Raw genomic sequence first — 17,428 nt, 5'->3', positions numbered from 1 at the left:
TTCAAAGGGTGAGAATCCTACTCCCTTCTGTGGCACCTCTCTGTAAGCGAAAAGCAGACATGGCAAGAGGACATCCCATCTCCTTTTGAGCTTTTCTGGGAGCCCCATGATCATGCCTTTTAATGTCTTGTTGAATCTCTCAACCAAGCCATTAGTTTGTGGATGGTATGGTGTAGTGAATTTATAAGTCACTCCACACTCATTCCACATGTGCTTTAGGTATGCTGACATGAAGTTGGTACCTCTGTCAGACACCACCTCCTTAGGGAAACCCACTCTGGTAAAGATACCAATGAGGGCCTTGGCTACTGCAGGGGCAGTAGTCGACCTAAGGGGAATAGCTTCAGGATACCTGGTAGCATGATCCACTACTACCAGGATATACATATTTCCTGAGGCTGTGGGAGGTTCCAGTGGACCAACTATGTCCACACCCACTCTTTCAAAGGGCACCCCCACCACTGGAAGTGGAATGAGGGGGGCCTTTGGATGCCCACCTGTCTTACCACTGGCTTGACAGGTGGGGCAGGAGAGGCAAAACTCCTTAACCATGTTGGACATATTGGGCCAGTAGAAGTGGTTGACTAACCTCTCCCACGTCTTGGTTTGTCCCAAATGTCCAGCAAGGGGAATGTCATGGGCCAATGTTAGGATGAACTCTCTGAACAGTTGAGGCACTACCACTCTCCTAGTGGCACCAGGTTTGGGGTCTCTGGCCTCAGTGTACAGGAGCCCATCTTCCCAATAGACCCTATGTGTTCCATTTTTCTTGCCTTTGGACTCTTCAGCAGCTTGCTGCCTAAGGCCTTCAAGAGAGGGACAGGTTTCTTGTCCCTTACACAGCTCTTCCCTTGAGGGTCCCCCTGGGCCTAAGAGCTCAACCTGATAAGGTTCAAGCTCCAAAGGCTCAGTTCCCTCAGAGGGCAGAACTTCTTCCTGAGAAGAGAGGTTCCCTTTCTTTTGCTGTGTTGCAGTTGGTTTCCCAACTGACTTTCCTGTTCTCTTGGTAGGCTGGGCCATTTTTCCAGACTCCAGCTCTACTTTTTCACCCTGTGCCTTGCATTGTGCTCTTGTTTTCACACACACCAGTTCAGGGATACCCAGCATTGCTGCATGGGTTTTTAGCTCTACCTCAGCCCATGCTGAGGACTCCAGGTCATTTCCAAGCAGACAGTCCACTGGGATATTTGAGGAGACCACCACCTGTTTCAGGCCATTGACCCCTCCCCATTCTAAAGTAACCATTGCCATGGGATGTACTTTTCTCTGATTGTCAGCGTTGGTGACTGTGTAAGTTTTTCCAGTCAGGTATTGGCCAGGGGAAACCAGTTTCTCTGTCACCATGGTGACACTGGCACCTGTATCCCTCAGGCCCTCTATTCTAGTCCCATTAATTAAGAGTTGTTGTCTGTATTTTTGCATGTTAGGCGGCCAGACAGCTAGTGTGGCTAAATCCACCCCACCCTCAGAAACTAGAGTAGCTTCAGTGTGAATCCTGATTTGCTCTGGGCACACTGTTGATCCCACTTGGAGACTAGCCATACCAGTGTTACCTGGATGGGAGTTTGGAGTGGAACCTTTCTTGGGACAGGCCTTGTCTCCAGTTTGGTGTCCATGCTGTTTACAGCTATGACACCAGGCCTTTTTGGGATCAAAGTTTTTACCCTTGTACCCATTGTTTTGTGAAGAGGCTCTGGGCCCACCCTCCTGTGCAGGTTTTTGGGGGCCTGTAGAAGGCTCTTTACTATTTTTAGTTTTGGTTGTCTCATCACCCTTCTGCTGGGGAGTCTTTGTGACCCCTTTCTTTTGGTCACCCCCTGTTGAAGTCTTGGACACCCTTGTCTTGACCCAATGGTCCGCCTTCTTTCCCAATTCTTGGGGAGAAATTGGTCCTAGGTCTACCAGATGCTGATGCAGTTTATCATTGAAACAATTACTTAACAGGTGTTCTTTCACAAATAAATTGTACAGCCCATCATAATTACTTACACCACTGCCTTGAATCCAACCATCTAGTGTTTTCACTGAGTAGTCAACAAAGTCAACCCAGGTCTGGCTCGAGGATTTTTGAGCCCCCCTGAACCTAATCCTGTACTCCTCAGTGGAGAATCCAAAGCCCTCAATCAGGGTACCCTTCATGAGGTCATAAGATTCTGCATCTTGTCCAGAGAGTGTGAGGAGTCTATCCCTACACTTTCCTGTGAACATTTCCCAAAGGAGAGCACCCCAGTGAGATCTGTTCACTTTTCTGGTTACACAAGCCCTCTCAAAAGCTGTGAACCATTTGGTGATGTCATCACCATCTTCATATTTAGTTACAATCCCTTTGGGGATTTTCAACATGTCAGGAGAATCTCTGACCCTATTTATGTTGCTGCCACCATTGATGGGTCCTAGGCCCATCTCTTGTCTTTCCCTCTCTATGGCTAGGATCTGTCTTTCCAAAGCCAATCTTTTGGCCATCCTGGCTAACTGGATGTCCTCTTCACTGGGGCTATCCTCAGTGATTTCAGAGGTGTTGGTCTCTCCTGTGAGGGAACCAGCATCTCTGACTATTATTTTAGGAGTCAGGGTTTGAGGGACCCTGTTCTCCCTAGATAGGACTGGTAGGGGGGAATTGTCCTCCAAGTCACTATCCTCTTCCTCTGAGTTGCCACCCTCAGAGGGGTTGGCCTTTTCAAACTCTGCCAAAAGCTCCTGGAGCTGTATTTTGGTAGGTTTGGGGCCCATTGTTATTTTCTTTAGTTTACAGAGTGACCTTAGCTCTCTCATCTGTAGATGGAGGTAAGGTGTGGTGTCGAGTTCCACCACATTCACATCTGTGCTAGACATTATGCTTCTAAAAGTTGGAATACTTTTTAAGAAACTAAAACTGATTCTAGAATCTAATTCAAACTTTTAACAAACTTTTAAACTCTAAAAGAAATGCTAAACAGGATCTAACACAAGGCCCTAGCAGGTCTTTTAAGAATTTAGAAAACTTTTCAAATTGCAAAAATCAATTTCTAATGACAATTTTGGAATTTGTCGTGTGATCAGGTATTGGCTGAGTAGTCCAGCAAATGCAAAGTCTTGTACCCCACCGCTGATCCACCAATGTAGGAAGCTGGCTCTGTATGTGCTATTTCAAAGTAAGGAATAGCATGCACAGAGTCCAAGGGTTCCCCTTAGAGGTAAAATAGTGGTAAAAATAGATAATACTAATGCTCTATTTTGTGGTAGTGTGGTCGAGCAGTAGGCTTATCCAAGGAGTAGTGTTAAGCATTTGTTGTACATACACATAGACAATAAATGAGGTACACACACTCAGAGACAAATCCAGCCAATAGGTTTCTATATAGAAAAATATCTTTTCTTAGTTTATTTTAAGAACCACAGGTTCAAATTCTACATGTAATATCTCATTCGAAAGGTATTGCAGGTAAGTACTTTAGGAACTTCAAATCATAAAAATTGCATGTATACTTTTCAAGTTATTGACAAATAGCTGTTTTAAAAGTGGACACTTAGTGCAATTTTCACAGTTCCTAGGGGAGGTAAGTATTTGTTAGGTTAACCAGGTAAGTAAGACACTTACAGGGCTTAGTTCTTGGTCCAAGGTAGCCCACCGTTGGGGGTTCAGAGCAACCCCAAAGTCACCACACCAGCAGCTCAGGGCCGGTCAGGTGCAGAGTTCAAAGTGGTGCCCAAAACACATAGGCTAGAATGGAGAGAAGGGGGTGCCCCGGTTCCGGTCTGCTTGCAGGTAAGTACCCGCGTCTTCGGAGGGCAGACCAGGGGGGTTTTGTAGGGCACCGGGGGGGACACAAGTCCACACAGAAATTTCACCCTCAGCAGCGCGGGGGCGGCCGGGTGCAGTGTCGAAACAGGCGTCGGGTTCGCAATGTTAGTCTATGAGAGATCTCGGGATCTCTTCAGCGCTGCAGGCAGGCAAGGGGGGGGTTCCTCGGGGAAACCTCCACTTGGGCAAGGGAGAGGGACTCCTGGGGGTCACTTCTCCAGTGAAAGTCCGGTCCTTCAGGTCCTGGGGGCTGCGGGTGCAGGGTCTCTCCCAGGCGTCGGGACTTTAGGTTCAAAGAGTCGCGGTCAGGGGAAGCCTCGGGATTCCCTCTGCAGGCGGCGCTGTGGGGGCTCAGGGGGGACAGGTTTTGGTACTCACAGTATCAGAGTAGTCCTGGGGTCCCTCCTGAGGTGTCGGATCTCCACCAGCCGAGTCGGGGTCGCCGGGTGCAGTGTTGCAAGTCTCACGCTTCTTGCGGGGAGCTTGCAGGGTTCTTTAAAGCTGCTGGAAACAAAGTTGCAGCTTTTCTTGGAGCAGGTCCGCTGTCCTCGGGAGTTTCTTGTCTTTTCGAAGCAGGGGCAGTCCTCAGAGGATGTCGAGGTCGCTGGTCCCTTTGGAAGGCGTCGCTGGAGCAGGATCTTTGGAAGGCAGGAGACAGGCCGGTGAGTTTCTGGAGCCAAGGCAGTTGTCGTCTTCTGGTCTTCCGCTGCAGGGGTTTTCAGCTAGGCAGTCCTTCTTCTTGTAGTTGCAGGAATCTAATTTTCTAGGGTTCAGGGTAGCCCTTAAATACTAAATTTAAGGGCGTGTTTAGGTCTGGGGGGTTAGTAGCCAATGGCCACTAGCCCTGAGGGTGGGTACACCCTCTTTGTGCCTCCTCCCAAGGGGAGGGGGTCACATCCCTAATCCTATTGGGGGAATCCTCCATCTGCAAGATGGAGGATTTCTAAAAGTTAGAGTTACCTCAGCTCAGGACACCTTAGGGGCTGTCCTGACTGGCCAGTGACTCCTCCTTGTTATTCTCATTATTTTCTCCGGCCTTGCCGCCAAAAGTGGGGCCTGGCCGGAGGGGGCGGGCAACTCCACTAGCTGGAGTGTCCTGCTGGGTTGGCACAAAGGAGGTGAGCCTTTGAGGCTCACCGCCAGGTGTGACAATTCCTGCCTGGGAGAGGTGTTAGCATCTCCACCCAGTGCAGGCTTTGTTACTGGCCTCAGAGTGACAAAGGCACTCTCCCCATGGGGCCAGCAACATGTCTCGGTTTGTGGCAGGCTGCTAAAACTAGTCAGCCTACACAGATAGTCGGTTAAGTTTCAGGGGGCACCTCTAAGGTGCCCTCTGTGGTGTATTTTACAATAAAATGTACACTGGCATCAGTGTGCATTTATTGTGCTGAGAAGTTTGATACCAAACTTCCCAGTTTTCAGTGTAGCCATTATGGTGCTGTGGAGTTCGTGTTTGACAGACTCCCAGACCATATACTCTTATGGCTACCCTGCACTTACAATGTCTAAGGTTTTGTTTAGACACTGTAGGGGTACCATGCTCATGCACTGGTACCCTCACCTATGGTATAGTGCACCCTGCCTTAGGGCTGTAAGGCCTGCTAGAGGGGTGTCTTACCTATACTGCATAGGCAGTGAGAGGCTGGCATGGCACCCTGAGGGGAGTGCCATGTCGACTTACTCGTTTTGTCCTCACTAGCACACACAAGCTGGCAAGCAGTGTGTCTGTGCTGAGTGAGGGGTCTCCAGGGTGGCATAAGACATGCTGCAGCCCTTAGAGACCTTCCTTGGCATCAGGGCCCTTGGTACTAGAAGTACCAGTTACAAGGGACTTATCTGGATGCCAGGGTCTGCCAATTGTGGATACAAAAGTACAGGTTAGGGAAAGAACACTGGTGCTGGGGCCTGGTTAGCAGGCCTCAGCACACTTTCAATTGTAAACATAGCATCAGCCAAGGCAAAAAGTCAGGGGGCAACCATGCCAAGGAGGCATTTCCTTACACTAGCATAGAGAAAGTTGGGTAGAGTGTTGTTGAGCATAGTACATTGTTGTATAGTGGAGTGGCATAGAGGGTTGTGCAGTGGCGTTGAGTAGAGTATCGTAGATTGAAGTGGCATAGAGTGGTGTGGAGTGGCATAGAGTGGAGTAAAGTGGAATGGAGTGGCGTATAGGGAGTTGTGTAGGGAGTTACAGAGTGGAGAAAGTGTTAGAGTTTAATGGAATAGAGTGTCAGAGTTTAGTATCATAGAGTGTAATGTCAGAGGGAAGTGTCATAGAGTGGAGTTGGGTGGTCGAGTGAAGTGGCATAGAGTACAGTGGTGCAAAGAAGATTGGTGTAGAGTGTGGTGGTATAGAGTGCATTGGTTTTGAGTGAAGTGGTGTAGAGCGCATTGACGAAGACTGCACTGGTTTACCGTACAGTGCAGTAGCGTAGAGTGGTGAAGAGTAGAGGGGAGCAGAGTGGAGTGGCACAGCATAGATTGCAGTGGTTCAGAGTGCTGTGTCATAGAGTGATGCGGTGCATGGTAGAGTGGAGTGGTGCAAGGTAGAGTAGACTGGTGTAGAGTGCAGTGGTGGTGTGCAGCGATGAAGAGTGGAGTGGCTTAGAGTGTAGTGGCATATAGTACATTGGTCTAGAGTGCAGTAGAGTGGCATATAGTTGAGCGGTGCAGAGTAGAGTGCCGTGGTGCAGAGTAGAGAGGAGTATAGTTCAGTGGCAGAGTGCAGTGTGGCAGAGTAGAGTGTCATAAAGGGCAGTGGTGTAGAGTAGAGTGGCAGAGAATGCATTGGTGTAGAGTGCAGTGATGTAGAGTGATGCAGAGTAGAGAAGAGTGGCATAGAGTACAGTGGTGCAGAGTAGAACAGAGTTGCATAGAGTGCTGTGGCATAGAGTAGATTGCTGCAGAGTACAGTATAGTGGTGAAGAGTAGATTGTTGCAGAGTGGAGCATAGTGATGTAGAGTGCAGTAGCATATAGCGGTGCAGAGCAGATTGGAGTGGCGCAGGGTACATTGGAGTGGTGCAGGGTAGATTAGACTGGCATAACATAGAGTGGAGTTCCGTAGATTGCAGTGGCATAGAGGAGATGATTTCAAAGTAGAGTGAAGTGCCTACAGTGGAGTGATGTAGAGTAAAGTAGATTAGAGTGCAGTGGTGTAGAAAAGAGTGGAGTGGGACAGAGTACAGTGGCATTGAATGCAGTGGTGCAGAGTAGAGTGGTGTGGAGTTCGGTGGCAGAGTGCAATGTTGCAGATTAGAGGGTCGCAGAGTACAGTGGTGTATTGTAGAGTGGCATAGAGTGCAGTCGCCTAGAGTGCTGTGGCGCAGAGTACATTGGCATTGAAAGCAGTGGAATAGAGTGCTGTGGTGCAGAGTAGATTGGCATAGAGTGCAGTGGCATAGAGTGCATTGGTTTTGAGTAAAGTGGTGAAGAGTGCAAGGGTGTAGTGTACAATGGTTAGAGTAGAATAGCATAGATTGCAGTGGTGTAGTGTAGAGTGCTGCAGAGTAGAGTGGTACAGCATAGATTGCAGTGGCGGTCAGTAGCACAGAGTGGAGAAAAGTGGCGTAGGGTGCAGTGGCATAGGGCAGATTGTTTCAGAGTAGAGTGAAGAAAAGATACATAAAAGATAATATACTTCAATATGCTGAAGTATGTAACGATAACAACATAAATAATAACGCTAGCCATAACGGGCCAAAATGAAATATGGCTTCTCCCTGTTAGCCACGTTATAATCAAGCCCTTCAATACCTAGATAACATAACATTAAACATAAATGTTAGAAAAATATACCCTTCTAATAGCTAGATTGTTGTGTGAAAAGGTAAAATCTGGGCCCAATCTCGACTTCACTGTTTCACCAACTGGTGTGATCTTAGGCAAATACAAATATTGTGCTTCACAGAGTCTCCTTTCTAGCCTGCAGGCACCAGGCTGAGTGGGACTCTGTTTCCTCTTTAGATCTTCCTCATTGTTCTGCAGCTCCTCTTAAAGGCCTCCTGCAGTGCTCCTCTTCAAGGCGGCAGGTGGTCCAGACAGTAATCATCCAAAACTCTTCTCCTCCTCCTGCCCTTTGTTCTTATGAGCACCCTTAATGCCCACAGCTGTGAACAGGACAAACAAAAGGGCAGAGGGCCTCCTGACTCACCTTCATTCTGTTACCATCAGACTGGAAGATAGTTGGTACAGGGCTATTATAAGTAGCGCTTTTGTGCGCTAATGGCCCTCTGAATAATAGATGTAAAAGGGGAAATTATTTTGTCCCCTTGTCCCCCCCACCTTCGTCCCCCGTGTCCCCCACCCTCCAAAATCTGGGGGGGATACATCCCCCGCGTCCCCCACACTTCCTACGCCCATGTGTTTACCCCCTTTTGAGGCAAATACAAAAGAAAACTCACCCAACCTTCAGACGCTTTTTGCAGAACAGGGACATTCTGTCCTTCCCCGGCCGCATAGCCTTCCATGGTGTCAGCGTAGACCATTGCACAATTATCACGTATCAGGAACTCATCAAAAAGGATTCATATCGTAAGTTCCGAAGCTATCATTTATTTCAGAATTTTGAAGAAAAAATCATTTTTTTGTACTACGTTCACGGTTAGTAAAATGTATTTCTAAGTCTGGTATCATTTAACTCAACATTTGAGACTGACACATGACTTATCTTTGCAGGTGGATATGAGCCAAGTGTATGGAGATACACTCGAGCGACAGGCCCATCTCCGGCTTTTTAAAGACGGAAAGCTCAAGTATCAGGTACTCGTTTATTTTTGCTTGATTATCTCCTTCCAGCTTTTGCAAACTAAGCAATTCCAGCTGCTGCTGCCCTGAAATTGGACTTGAAGGCAGGATGAGTAGCCGATCGCCTATCTGTGGCATGGTGCTGCATATGACGTCAGTCAGAACCGTGCAGGTGGAGGCAGGACGCATTTGCTTTGTTGGAAGTACTCTGCTCCCTATTTTTTAGATGGAAGTACTTATACTGTCCTCATTTAAAACATTAAAACAGACTGTGTGATGCTCATTCGAGGTCCTGACTGGATCGCTAAAAGCACAATTGCTATGGCTAAGGGTACAGTATTGCAGATGGCTAATGAGGAGCTCACAACTCTTTACACAAAGTCCAATGCCCTGGTTGCAATAGCACACTTTGGCCCATATTATGAGTGGACAAATGATAGAAGGAATATCTATCACAAATGATAAATAACAATACCGTGGGGTGTGTTATTTTGGACGTTCGATAAATAGTATCAGGGATGTGTTTTTTATAGCACGAAAAATTTACTGGGTTGAATAAAATAAGCCAAACTCTTAAATGCGATATGTGTGGTGACAGGAGTTATTTTTCCAATTATAATGTGTGCCAAAGCTGATTAATCTGCCCAGGCATATGTATCCACATTATCATCATTGGTCAGAGGTCTTCAAACTTTCTGATGCTGAAACCCGCCTCCCCCTCAAAGGTTTTTAGGTATAAGACCTCCCACCCCATCTAAAATTTCTAAAACCTGTTCTCCTTATAATCGACAACCATAAACTCCCCCAACTCCCACAGAAAATCATTTTTACGGTGCAGAAATAATATTAAACAGTGTTTAGCAAACTACAGGTTAGTGGGTGACTGTGGATTGGTGTCAGAGACTTACCACACAGCTCAAAGAAAAACTCTCCAAAAAGATTTACCCCAAAAATGCATAATGGTACCTCATTTTTCACAAGCAAATCATAATTTAACTCATTTGGATGATAACATCTTTCTGAACTAATGTGATGGGTGTGCCTTATTTTCTCCAGAGAGATAGTCAATCTGTGGTTGCACCTCATTAGTACCAGTTTAACACCCAAATATAGCAATAAGCAAAAAAAAGTGCCAGTCCAGCTTTGCAAACGTCCGTCTTCTGTGCAGCAACACGTGTCGCTGCTTTTTAGCAACTTCTGAAACATTTGAGCTATAAACAACATTTCTTTTGTAAAAATCAGAAGATTATGCAGCAGATTATGGATTAAGTGGCAAGTGCGGCAAATCTGTAATTGTGCAAAAATTGATGTACAGTCGCATAATTTCAGTGTCCCGTGGTATAATGGCTGTAATGCATGGGCTGCAACTTAAGTGTACGACATCCGAGGAGAACCATACTATATTTCATGGAATGCTGACGACTTGGCTTTTACAGCTGCATGGAACCAGAGCTTGCCAAACATCATTCATCATAATTAAAACATACCATTTACAATCATTAATGATGAACTGTAAGGTCCAAGTACGATGCTTTCTTTAATTCCAGGGGAGGAAGTGGTCCCTTAAAATTCTTTCACACTGTGTTTCTAAAACGTTTTTTATTTTTAACATTATGAAAACAGATGCTTCAATTTTAGCAAAAACTGACTCCTGGTTATATTAGTTTGCTGCTGTTGTTTACTCCAGTTTTTAGGTCTTTGACCTCGAGGTAGCTTCTTATAAAATAACAGCTTAAATGAAAAATAAACAAAAAAAGTTGTTACTCAGTGGGAAAGTACATTATGAAACCTCTATTACTTAATGCACTGCAGAGGTCTGTGTATAACCAGAGAGTCATATTATTAAATCTTGGTTGGTGCAGTGGTGAATAGTAGCATGTGTATTTTTAGTGCTACAAGGTCACAGATTGTGACATAAAACACTGTGAATATGTGAATCATTATTTTATAGTTGCATTATACACAGAATAGGATAGTCCACTACAAAATGTGCAAAACATTTTGCGATAAAATGATGCTTCCAAAATATAGATTTTAGTTATACCCAGACTGTACCTAATACAATTCTTTTTACATAACTGTCCATTCAACACCTCCTCAGAGGTAGTAATTGCTACGTAAGTACAATTACAAGCTGAAAGAGTTAACAAATTGTTGAGAATTAGATTGTGGGGAGATCCGGATGGATCTAGGAGGAGAGACGGGAGAACTGGGAGAAGTAAAGGAAAGTCTGTTGATAATTCGAGAAGAGGAGGGAACCAAACCTGGGACTGTCAGAAGGGAGCCACGATGACCAGAGAAGCTTTTTGACATCTGACTTGGGCCAGACAGAATTTTGATTAAAGTGAATGGAGGAAAGGCATAGGTGAACGATTGCGACCAATCCTGAAGAAAAGCGTCTGTTGACATAGCCAGCGGATCAGGGCGCCAACTGAAAAAGAGCGGAAATTGGGAATTGAGTCGAGAAGCAAAGTGGTCTATGCGAAAGGGACCCCATTTGTTCAGAAGCTTTTGAAAGACTGACAGATCCAGTTTCCAATCGCTGGTATCCTTGAGATGGCGGGAGTGCCAATCCGCTATAGAATTCTGGGAACCTGGAAGATATTCTGCAAGAAGGGAAAATTTGTGGGATAGACAGAACTCCCAAAGACTTTTGGCTAGAAGAGCCAAAGGTTTGGATCTTGTTCCTCCAAGGTGATTTATGTATCGGACTGCCGATATGTTGTCCATGCGAAGAAGGATACAGCACTGAGCCTTGTTTTTTGTAAAACTTTGGATCGCAAAGGAGCCTGCAAGAAGCTCTAAACAGTTTATGTGCAATTTGGACTCCTCTGTAGACGATATAGCGCCAGTCGATATTGGTCCACAGCGGGCGCCCCAGCCCGTGAGACTTGCATCTGATTCTAACACAAGATCGGGCGCAGAGGGGAAGATAGTTCTGCCGTTCCAGGCATGTAAATGGGATATCCACCATTGATTTCTATCCGAGATTCTGCATCTAGAGATATGAGGTCGGAAAAAGTGAGACCTTTGCAAAGGTGTAAGATTTTTAGGCATTGAAGAGCGCGGTAGTGAAGAGGGCCTGGAAAAATGTCCTGAATTGCAGAAGAAAGAAGACCTACCACTCTTGCTAGAGATCTGAGTGAAATTAGATCTTTTTGGAGTGTTAGAAAAAAGCTCTTTTTTTGATCGAAGAAACCTTTGATGGAGGAAGGTGGAGAGTAGCTGAAGCGGAATCTATTTGAAATCCTAAAAACTCTATTCATTGAGAAGGGACCACCATGGATTTTTCTGGGTTTGTAAGAAAACCGAGATCCATGAGAAGAGAACTTGTGGTATGAAGGTGTGAGAGGAGAGAAGACACATTCTGATGCATGATGAGAATGTCGTCCAGGTAAATTATGAGTCTGATGCCTAGAGATCTGAGATGAGCCACTACGGATTTCAACAGCTTTGTGAAACACCAGGGAGCAGAAAACAGGCCGAAGGGAAGGGAGGAAAACTGATACGTTTTTGAGAGCCATTGAAATTGTAAGAATTTCCTGTGAGATATATGAATAGGAATGGTCAAATAAGCATCTTGAAGGTCTAGTCTGACTAGCCAGTCGTTTTGAAGTAAAATGTCCCTGAGATGGACCATAGCTTCCATTTTGAAATGGCGATATACCACAAATTGGTTGAATGATTTGAGATTGATTAATGGTCTTAGTTTTTTATTCTTCTTGTGAACAAGAAAGAGGGAGCTGATGAATCCTGATGGATCGGGAATGGAAGGTTGGATAGCGTTTTTGTCTAAAAGCGACTGAACCTCTGAGGTAATGAGAAAAGACATTAGATGAGAGAATTTTGGAGGAGGAGGCGGAAGGATTGAAAAGGAGGGGAATATAGCTCAATGCGATAACCCTGGGCTGTATCTAGAATCCAAGGGTCTGAGGAAATTAAATGCCATTTTGGGACGAGATATTTTAAACGTCCTCCCACAGGAAGGCCAGAAGACCGGCATACCTTGTGAATTATTGGATCTGGAATAACGTTGTCCACGATTGTGGAAGCCTCTGGTCCTTTGAGGGTAGAATTGTGGTTTGTATTCCTGATTCTTAGAGTAGTTATAGGAGCCTCTTGTACCTTGGTTTCGGTAAGTGCGGCCGGTAAAGCGGCTCCTGCTTCTACCGGCCTGTGCAAAAACACACTGGTTGAATACCTTTTTCAAAGGTTGTTGCACTTTGTCAATCAAGGCGAAAGTAGAAACGTAACGGCTGAGGTCCTTGATGAAAGAACCCCCAAAAAGCTTACTGTTAGCCTGAATGCTGGGATCAAGAGAAGCTAGGTTAGCCAGTTTAGGGTCCAACTTTAGCAGTAGACCTTTTCTTCTCTCATGAATAATCGCCGAATTGGCGTTTCCTAGGAGACAGTAAGCTCTTTGGATCCAGAGGGAAAGGTCTGAAGGGTTAATAGATGAATCATCCAGCCTGGTTGACTCCGCCAGGTCGAAAATATGGGCTAGAGTACCCACCATGTCAAGGAGTTTGTCCTGACAAGTTGTCCAGGCCTTATCAACCCCTTTACTGGGATCCTTACCGAATTTGGTGAAGAAAGTTATTAGTGACTGATCTATGTAGGGGGTAACAGTAATGTTGGTTGATAGAGAAGGTCTTGGACACTCCGATTTAAGTTTTGCACACGTTTGTTTGTCCAGAGGGAGGCGAAGACGGGACTAAATATATTCACCCACATGAGCAGAAGGAAGCCATTCGGTGGAATTAGGGTGATGGATCAGAGTGGGGTAAAACATAGGGATGCCATCGGAATCCACAATAGTAGAAGAAGCATCAGCCAGAGAGAGTTTAAGACGTTTAGATGGAGGAGAGGAGGTTGAGAAACTGTCATCAGGAATATCATTCATGTCATTGTCATCTGTGTCCAAAATATTAGAAATAACTATCTTTTTTGGTGCATCATCAGAATTTTTTAATTTAAATTTACATTTGGAATGAAGGGTAGAAGAGGTGTTAAGATTTTGTGATGTATTCCCCTCCTTAACCGGAGGCCTGGGAGGAACCAAGTCCTCAATCTGTTGTGAGGCAACCTAACTGTTCATTTCAGCGCCTTTAGAAGTTCTCTTTAGGGACTGTTTACGTTTTCTGCTTTTCCCCTCAGAATGTGCCAGAGAATTGGACACCATGGATTTGACAGTATTTTCAATATTTTTTTACATTTAGTCCATGGAAGCTTGTAAAGCATGTTTAACCGATGACTGAATAAAAATATTCAAATCTTGTTTGAAAACCTCCTTGTACTCATTTAATTCAGGCATGATAGGAGAACTGTCTGAATTCATGTAGGAAAAACTGAAAATAGGAAAAAAAATATCTTTGTGGTGTTGTTAGAAATCAAACCCTTGAAAAAAGGGGAAGTCCGTTGTACCAAAGGTGCTAGAGCTTTTCAAAGAGCTGTAAACCCCTGGCCAGTAAAGGGTTAAGGAGAAATAAACTCCTCAGCAGGAAAAAAAAAACCAATGACCACAGCATTACAACGCGGTCCGAAGGCAATTCGGGAGGAGCGCACTCCGAAAGGAAAGATTTTAGGACACAGAGCAGTAAAACGTTGTAAGAATAAACGGAGTGGAGCGCGCTGAAGCGCAGCCCTCAGAACAGATATAAAGTAGAACGTGCGGCGGTTGAAACCAGAACCGTTAAGAAGCGCGCAAGCAGGACAGCTGAGCCAAAGGGAGGGGGGAACGTGAATAAACGGCGTTGGGAATTAAACCTGAGTTAAAGGAGAACACGTTAGGGTAGAAGCAAAAACAAACTTAAAAATATTGTATATATCAAACATCAAACAGTATAATAAGGAACACAATAATGAAGAGTGAAAATAAGAGTACTTATCTTGACTGCGAGCAGCAAGAAAAGAGGGCTGCTTGCAGTCAAGGGTGTACTCTATGGTCCTTGGTGGCGCCCTATTGGTCCAATACAGGGAGTGCAGAATTATTAGGCAAATGAGTATTTTGACCACATCATCCTCTTTATGCATGTTGTCTTACTCCAAGCTGTATAGGCTCGAAAGCCTACTACCAATTAAGCATATTAGGTGATGTGCATCTCTGTAATGAGAAGGGGTGTGGTCTAATGACATCAACACCCTATATCAGGTGTGCATAATTATTAGGCAACTTCCTTTCCTTTGGCAAAATGGGTCAAAAGAAGGACTTGACAGGCTCAGAAAAGTCAAAAATAGTGAGATATCTTGCAGAGGGATGCAGCACTCTTAAAATTGCAAAGCTTCTGAAGCGTGATCATCGAACAATCAAGCGTTTCATTCAAAATAGTCAACAGGGTCGCAAGAAGCGTGTGGAAAAACCAAGGCGCAAAATAACTGCCCATGAACTGAGAAAAGTCAAGCGTGCAGCTGCCACGATGCCACTTGCCACCAGTTTGGCCATATTTCAGAGCTGCAACATCACTGGAGTGCCCAAAAGCACAAGGTGTGCAATACTCAGAGACATGGCCAAGGTAAGAAAGGCTGAAAGACGACCACCACTGAACAAGACACACAAGCTGAAACGTCAAGACTGGGCCAAGAAATATCTCAAGACTGATTTTTCTAAGGTTTTATGGACTGATGAAATGAGAGTGAGTCTTGATGGGCCAGATGGATGGGCCCGTGGCTGGATTGGTAAAGGGCAGAGAGCTCCAGTCCGACTCAGACGCCAGCAAGGTGGAGGTGGAGTACTGGTTTGGGCTGGTATCATCAAAGATGAGCTTGTGGGGCCTTTTCGGGTTGAGGATGGAGTCAAGCTCAACTCCCAGTCCTACTGCCAGTTCCTGGAAGACACCTTCTTCAAGCAGTGGTACAGGAAGAAGTCTGCATCCTTCAAGAAAAACATGATTTTCATGCAGGACAATGCTCCATCACACGCGTCCAAGTACTCCACAGCGTGGCTGGCAAGAAAGGGTATAAAAGAAGGAAATCTAATGATATGGCCTCCTTGTTCACCTGATCTGAACCCCATTGACCTGTGGTCCATCATCAAATGTGAGATTTACAAGGAGGGAAAACAGTACACCTCTCTGAACAGTGTCTGGGAGGCTGTGGTTGCTGCTGCACGCAATGTTGATGGTGAACAGATCAAAACACTGACAGAATCCATGGATGGCAGGCTTTTGAGTGTCCTTGCAAAGAAAGGTGGCTATATTGGTCACTGATTTGTTTTTGTTTTGTTTTTGAATGTCAGAAATTTATATTTGTGAATGTTGAGATGTTATATTGGTTTCACTGGTAATGAAAAATAATTGAAATGGGTATATATTTTTTGTTAAGTTGCCTAATAATTATGCACAGTGATAGTCACCTGCACACACAGATATCCCCCTAACATAGCTAAAACTAAAAACAAACTAAAAACTACTTCCAAAAATATTCAGTTTTGATATTAATGAGTTTTTTGGGTTCATTGAGAACATGGTTGTTGTTCAATAATAAAATTAATCCTCAAAAATACAACTTGCCTAATAATTCTGCATTCCCTGTAGATGACTACTTTTTTGCTCCCATTGGCTAGCCTGTTGCTGAGCCTTTTGGGAGCTGTAGTTCTTGACTGCTGCTATTCTAAATAAAGTGAGAAAAGAATGCATATTACTCACCTCCGTGTCTTTAATAAAATGAATACTTTCCGTCATAAATTACTAGGAAAATCTACATTAAACATGCACTTCACAGCTCAGTTAACTCTTTTCACTACCACTCAAAAATAATAAATCTTTGTCATCACAAAGCTTCGAGCTGTTCTCTCAATTTAAGGCAGTAGAGGCCCTCAAGCATACTTTACATTGGCAGATTGCCCTTTATATTTGCAGATTTTGAATTCCAGGCAGAAGGGAGGCTGCAGAATGCGCGCCCCCTTCCCATGACTCCATGGGCCCCCACGGGTCATGTCCCACAGATTTAAGACATGTGTCCTAGGTTTGTGACTGCAAATTTTTAAGATTTCCCTGTGAGAATGCGCATAATGGAATGGTTCTGTGTTATGGACCAGCAACACTGAACAATCCAACTTTCCACACTGTTCAAACTTTCCATGTCAGTTCCTGATGGGAAGAGTTTACACCCAAGAAAACCCCGGGTCCTAGTCTAATTTCTGCTCAACACAGAATCTAAAACCAAGTGCAAACACCATTTTTGTCTGATTTTAGATGTGCTGTAGGAATAAAAAATCACTTTTGCATTCAAAGATGTTCTGATTTCCAAAAGATCCAGAATTATTCTGATCATAACTGGTTCATATGTTTTTTCTTGCAGATTAGAGATGGAGAAGTGTACCCTCCAACTGTTGCAGAAGCCCCGATTCATATGAATTACCCTGAAAACATTCCCCCAGAAAGGCAGCTTGCCATTGGTGAGGAGCACTTTGGCCTTCTCCCTGGTTTGATGATGTATGGCACTCTGTGGCTACGCGAGCACAACAGAGTATGCGATATTCTTAAAAATGAGCACCCAACCTGGGATGACGAGCAGCTCTATCAAACAGCTAGACTTATACTCATTGGTAGGTATGCTTTACTGTTGTTCACCATCGATGCTTGTATCAAGAATCAATATTTTTTTTAATGAAATAGTGCATGTTATTTTAAGTGAACTGTAGAAGTGCTTTCTCTCAATCATGTATACCGAGATCATATATAGAAGCCCTTTTTAGCTTTATTACACATTAGAAGAAATGTAATTCTTCTTGGTGCAAAAAAGGTACAGTTTGCTTTGAACTAGTTTAGTCTGGAACATAGACTAAACACTGGAAGAGGACTAAAAGTTAAACAGGATAAGGAATGGAAAGGAAAAAATGGTTAAATGATGTATTGGCCCACCTGACCTGGTAGTGAAATGCACTAGATTGTAGATGGATGTG

The 17,428-nt window shown here is 44.6% G+C and overlaps 1 protein-coding gene across 1 annotated transcript in view; it reads left to right on the top strand.

The window, feature by feature from the left end:
* LOC138301130 (prostaglandin G/H synthase 1-like) overlaps positions 1–17,428 on the top strand; it is a 341,889-nt gene that overhangs the window by 294,608 nt on the left and 29,853 nt on the right. The window contains exons 8-9 of the mRNA XM_069241267.1: positions 8,458–8,541; positions 16,825–17,071. Coding sequence (XP_069097368.1) covers positions 8,458–8,541; positions 16,825–17,071 — 331 coding nt within the window. The remainder of the gene's footprint in view (positions 1–8,457; positions 8,542–16,824; positions 17,072–17,428) is intronic.

The sequence above is a fragment of the Pleurodeles waltl genome, chromosome 6, assembly GCF_031143425.1.
Source record: "Pleurodeles waltl isolate 20211129_DDA chromosome 6, aPleWal1.hap1.20221129, whole genome shotgun sequence".
Classification (NCBI taxonomy): domain Eukaryota; kingdom Metazoa; phylum Chordata; class Amphibia; order Caudata; family Salamandridae; genus Pleurodeles; species Pleurodeles waltl.
The sequence above is the reverse complement of the archived record's forward strand: the minus strand, read 5'-3'. Positions and strand labels throughout refer to the sequence as shown.